General features: G+C 44.4%; 1 protein-coding gene across 1 annotated transcript; it reads left to right on the top strand.

The window, feature by feature from the left end:
• The first annotated feature begins 607 nt into the window (after nt 1-607).
• LOC127791065 (linoleate 13S-lipoxygenase 3-1, chloroplastic) lies at nt 608-4389 on the top strand. Its single transcript, XM_052320809.1, has 7 exons — nt 608-1103; nt 1195-1475; nt 1569-1806; nt 1948-2292; nt 2393-2586; nt 2675-3243; nt 3464-4389. The coding sequence occupies exons 1-7, from the start codon at nt 725-727 to the stop codon at nt 4218-4220; spliced, it is 2763 nt and encodes a 920-aa protein (XP_052176769.1). The 5' UTR covers nt 608-724; the 3' UTR covers nt 4221-4389.
• Nucleotides 4390-5902: the final 1513 nt, after the last annotated feature.

Raw genomic sequence — 5902 nt, 5'->3', positions numbered from 1 at the left:
AAGATAAACCAGAAATCACTTGCATAGAAAGAAGCAAGTTAGGGGTATGAGTGAAGTTTAAAATGTTTTGCAATGCATGTCAAATACCCTTATTTGTGCGTAATATTCTTTTTCTAAATAGTTGTTCTGTTATTCCTCAAACTCTTCCCAGTTCTCCGTCAATATTTCAGTGTAATAATCTATGATCGATCATAAAATGTATGAATCGTTGATATGTATTTGAGAGAAAATAGATTAGTATGAGTGTGAGTTTGAAATTGAGTTTCAAATGAGAGAGATAAGAGATTTTAGGAGAAAAGATTTGATTGGGATATAAATCACTGTAAAAATGAAAATTTCTCTGGCGAAAGACATGTTATGTGGTGGTTGAGTATTGAAGATAAGGATAAAATTGAATTTTTATTTAAAAATATTTTAAATATATTTAAAAATAATTACGAAAGGTAAAATGTTCGGTGTGAATAGAATTTCACGCTATAATATCAGACTCATTCTCGCATATTTCTGCAAATGAAAAACGTGTGGACGGCAGCTACGTTGTACTAAAAAAGCACATCTCTCTCTCTCTCTCTCTCTCTCTCTCTCTCTCTATATGCATATATATTTGTGTGTGTGTGTGCAGGATCCAACGGACAAACCCCCCAAGTAGAGTCCCAATTAGCTGCCATTGCTCTACTCAGTTACAGGAAACCCGAAGCAGGGAGAGAGAGAGAGAGCTACGGAGATGGCGCTGGCTAAAGAGCTTTTGGGTTGTTCTGTGATGGAGAGACGATCGGCGTTTCCTTCGCCGACAGTCCGTTTCCAGCGCCATTTTCGTCAGCGGCAGGACTACTCGTTCCGGGTCAACCCGGTTGTGGCCGAGAAAACGCGGCTGGGAGTTAGGAAGGTCGTAGCGAGTCCTCCGGTGCCAGCCGTCAGCGAAGATTTAGTGACAGCGGCACCTGAAAAACCAGCAGCCAAAATCAAGGTCAGGGCCGTGGTGACGGTGAGGAACAAGCGTAAGGAAGACCTCAAGGACAGCCTCGCCAACTACCTCGACGCTCTCGCCGACAACATCGGCCGGAATGTCGTCCTGCAGCTTGTCAGCACCGACATTGACCCAAGTATGCCGCCATTAATTCTCTCTTCCATCTTTCTGTTTTGCCCTTAGAATTTCCTGTGCTGAATTGGGTATTTTTGGAATATTGGGTGAAGACAGCCAAGCTCCGAAGAAGAGCAACGGAGCGGCGTTGAAGGACTGGTCGAAGAAGATGAATCCCAAAGCGGAGCGGGTCAACTACCTGGCGGAATTCACCGTCGATTCAAGCTTCGGGAAGCCCGGGGCGATCACGGTGACGAACAAGCACCAGAAGGAGTTCTTCGTGGAGAGCATCACCGTCCAAGGCTTCGCCTGTGGCCCGGTTCACTTCGCCTGCAACTCGTGGGTCCAATCTTACAAAGATTATCCCCGAAAGAGGATCTTCTTCTCCAATCAGGTCATATTTCAGTTAATTTCTCCCCTTCCTTTTTAACTGTACAGAGAGGATTGGATTTGGATTATTTAATCAAATTCGGTGCTATTTGAACAGCCATATTTGCCGAGCGAGACGCCGGCGGGGTTGAGAGCACTGAGAGAGGAGGAGCTGGAGGATTTGAGGGGCGATGGCAGAGGCGTCAGGAAACTATCCGACAGGATTTACGATTTCGACGTGTACAATGATTTGGGAAATCCCGACAAAGGGATTGACTTTGTTCGGCCGACGCTAGGGGGCGATGAGCGGCCGTACCCACGGCGGTGCCGCACCGGTCGTCTGGCCACTCTTACTGGTTAGTCCGCATAATCTCTTTCAGTTAATATTTCGGTTTTGGTTCGGTTGAGGTAAACGCTTGTTCGATCAATATTATTGTTACAAGAAGAAGAACTCTCTCTCTCTCTCTGTGTTAATTTAAAAACTTGATGAGCTGCAGATTGGGAAGCGGAGAGCCGCGTGGAGAAGCCATTGCCGATGTACGTGCCGAGGGATGAACAGTTTGAAGAGAGCAAGAAAAACGCCATCTCTGCGGGGCGGCTGAAGGCGGTGCTGCATAACTTGATACCATCACTGACGGCCAACTTATCAGCCAAAAACCAAGATTTCAACGGCTTCTCCGACATCGACAGCCTCTACAACGAAGGTCTTCTCCTGAAACTGGGCCACAAAGCCGATGATCTCCTCAGCAAGGTCCCCCTTCCCAACTTGCTTCCCAACATCCAACAATCTGGCCACGTCCATGGCAACATTCTCAAATACGACACCCCGAAGATCCTATCAAGTGCGTAATTATAAAGACAAACCTATAATAATATAATTAAGATTTGAACTCATATAATTCGATTGATACAGGTTGACTAACGTGGTTTCTCCGTGTGCAGAGGATAGGTTTGCATGGTTGAGAGACGACGAGTTCGCTCGCCAAGTGATTGCAGGGGTGAACCCGGTCAACATAGAGAGGCTTCGAGTGTTCCCTCCGGTCAGCAAGCTTGATCCTCAAGTCTCCGGCCCGCAAGATTCCGCCATTAACGAGCAACATATTCTGCCCCATCTCAATGGCATGTCCATTCAGCAGGTAATTAAACTTTGAAATTCAAACAATTAAAACCATACATTGGAGCTTGTCTTTGGTACTTTTGACAAACAAGTGGCGTGCTGAACAGGCTATGGAGGAAAACAAACTGTATATCCTGGACTACCATGATATTTACCTGCCGTTTCTAGATCGGATCAACGCCCTTGATGGCCGGAAAGCCTACGCCACTCGAACCATCTTTTTCTTGACGCCGTTGGGCACTCTCAAGCCTGTCGCCATTGAGCTCAGCCTCCCGCCGGGCGGGCCCAGTTCTCGTTCAAAGCGGGTGGTGACGCCGCCGCTGGACGCCACCACCAACTGGGAATGGCAGCTCGCCAAAAGCCACGTCTGCTCCAACGACGCCGGCGTCCACCAGCTGGTGAACCACTGGTTGCGAACGCATGCGGTCATGGAGCCGTTCATAGTGGCGGCGCACAGGCAGTTGAGCGCCATGCATCCGGTGTTTAAGCTGCTGGACCCGCATATGAGGTACACGATGGAGATCAATGCCTTGGCCCGCCAGACCCTGATCAACGCCGACGGCGTCATCGAGTCCTGCTTCACTCCCGGTCGCTATTCTATGGAGATCAGTGCTACTGCCTATAAGAATTTCTGGCGCTTCGATCTCGAAGGCGTTCCTGCTGATTTGATACGGAGGTGAGTTCCTACTTCTAGGCAGAATTCAGAAAAGACCGACTGAGACATTAAGAAGTTAGGATCGTTTGAATATCTATATCTCATCTAATCGTGGGTGGGTGGGTGCGTGCCAGTCTCCAGTTAAAGATCCTAACTTGTCCATTAATTTAATATATACTACTGTTTATTAAAAAAGGTGAGCTAATACAATATGTTTTTTTGCTTGCATGTGTTGAATCAGGGGTATGGCAGAACCGGACCCAACGAAGCCGCACGGGCTGAAGCTCCTGATTGAGGACTACCCTTACGCCGCCGACGGCCTTCTAATCTGGTCGGCCATCAACAACTGGGTTCGAACTTACGTTAACCATTACTACTCGGATTCAACCCTAATCCACGCCGACAATGAGCTCCAAGCTTGGTACGCCGAGTCCATAAACGTCGGCCATGCCGATCTTCGCCACGAGACCTGGTGGCCGCCGCTGGCAACGCCTAGCGACCTTGTCTCCATCCTAACCACCCTAATCTGGCTGGCCTCCGCCCAACATGCCGCCCTCAACTTTGGCCAATACCCTTACGGCGGCTACGTCCCCAATCGCCCACCACTCATGCGCCGCCTCATCCCCAACGAAGGCGACCCGGAGCACACCAACCTCCTTCTTGACCCTCAAAAGTATTTCTTCTCAGCTTTGCCCGGCTTGCTGCAGGCGACCAAGTACATGGCCGTGGTGGACACACTGTCGACTCACTCGGAAGACGAGGAGTACCTTGGCGAGCGTCTCCAGCCGTCGACTTGGTCCGGCGACACAGAGATGGTGGAGGCGTTTTACGAGTTTTCGGCGAAGATGGGGCGGATAGAAAAAGAGATCGAGGAAAGGAACAGTGACCGGAAACTTAGAAACCGACACGGCGCCGGCATTCTGCCTTACGAGCTGCTTGCACCGAGTTCAGGGCCCGGCGTCACTTGTAGGGGGGTTCCCAACAGTGTATCAATTTGATGATGTTACTTTTATATTATAAAGTAGAAGATTGATTTAATCAAAGAACAAAATAATATGCAATTTGGGGAGGGGACCATAGCATAGTATATAGATTCAGGATGCAGCTGCGGCTTCTTTGTATTATATTTATATATTTATTTATATGACTTGAACTCCTTATGGAGCCCTCCCTGCCTGCCAATTGTTATCTGTGTAGTTTAATACTAATTACAGAGACAAAAATTGACATTTAAATATATATTTGTCGACGTTCGATTCCAGTCGACTGTGATTCGTTTTGGGCCGCGGTGAGTAAATATAAAATATCAAGGAGAAGAAAAAAACCCAAAATCCAAACATGAGCCAACATCAGGATTTTTACGTGGTTCAGCCAGAATGACGCTTACTTCACGACCGCACTCTGATTATTCTCTCACAATGGCAGTATCTGATTATTTTTCTTTTTCTTTCCCTCGTGATATCTATAACTCTTATTTATACTGAGGGCTCTTATAATTTAGATAACATATAAAAATACAATGATTATGTAATAAGGGACAAACAGCCCTTATCGCATGTACAAGACTGGGAGTGAGATTCTCATTACGAGGGGTATGAGCTGCTGCAGATAAAGTGAACGAGCCCTGTCTCTGACTTTCTCAGCAGCTTCACCACTTATGCGAGTTGATGACTTTAGATTAGCGACCTGGATGACTCAGCGAACTGAGGATTTTGTATTGAACTTGTTAGTCGATCATTGAGAGCTCGTCAAGGGGTTTCATCAGGAGCTCACAAGGTGCTTGCTCTACGGGTTTCGGACTTTGGTGGTGTATGGATTTTATTTGACGAGATAGTTAGGATCTTTCGAGCTCTGGGTGATTGGGTCGACCCGTTAGGCTGAGCTTGGTTCATAAAAGGGGGTGATGTGGGAATAACGTATTACAATATTATTTATCCCACATGTAATACTCTCAAATATTGGTAAATTATTTCTAACCACCCACTCTGTTTTATGTTTTATTTTTTATTATATTATAAATAATTCATTCTTTATTTCTTTTATATTTAAAATTATACTTACTCCAACTAAACTTTCTCTTATCTATTTGTCTCTTTATTTTATTTATTTATTAATAAATTTTAATTTTAATTTATTTTTCCTTACTTATAATATTTATTATATTACAAAAATTTAATATTTATTTTCTAAATTAATAATAAATATTACTGTATTGAATTTTAATATTGTTCAATATATTTTTAAAATCAGTTTACTAATATTTCTTAAACAAAATTATTGAACAAAAGGTTTCAAATTATTCCATGATAATAAATATATACAATTTTATCAATATTCAAATATACAAAATCAATAATCGCACAAACCCACTGTTCATCTTATGTCGATGCGTCTATTCATCCTCTATTGTTTTTTTCTATTGATTATTTGTCTTTTTCGATCGCAAGTGTTTTTCGATTTGTCGCGTCCAACCGCTTGGACCTTTTGTTTTCAAAGTCGACGATAAATCGACTATAACCGATAATGAGAAGGGCTAGGCTACAACGATGAGCTCGATCACTAAATCTAAGGAGATGATAGCGGATCAATATCAAAATAGTGAGAGGAATTGGCGATGACAAGAATATTAGAGTAGAAAAATTCTAAAGCCTCTCTAAAAATTTAGCTTGGCTAGAGAAAT

This window comes from Diospyros lotus, chromosome 14, assembly GCF_014633365.1.
Source record: "Diospyros lotus cultivar Yz01 chromosome 14, ASM1463336v1, whole genome shotgun sequence".
Lineage (NCBI taxonomy): Eukaryota > Viridiplantae > Streptophyta > Magnoliopsida > Ericales > Ebenaceae > Diospyros > Diospyros lotus.
This window is presented reverse-complemented; position numbering and strand designations above follow the sequence as displayed.

Excerpts from the sequence above, each read along its gene's own strand:
- LOC127791065 (XM_052320809.1), top strand. The coding sequence starts at position 725 with ATGGCGCTGGCTAAAGAGCTTTTGGGTTGTTCTGTGATGGAGAGACGA. Across the intron at positions 1,104-1,194 it reads CAGCACCGACATTGACCCAA|ACAGCCAAGCTCCGAAGAAG; the intron begins GTATGCCGCCAT and ends TATTGGGTGAAG. Across the intron at positions 1,807-1,947 it reads TCGTCTGGCCACTCTTACTG|ATTGGGAAGCGGAGAGCCGC; the intron begins GTTAGTCCGCAT and ends GATGAGCTGCAG.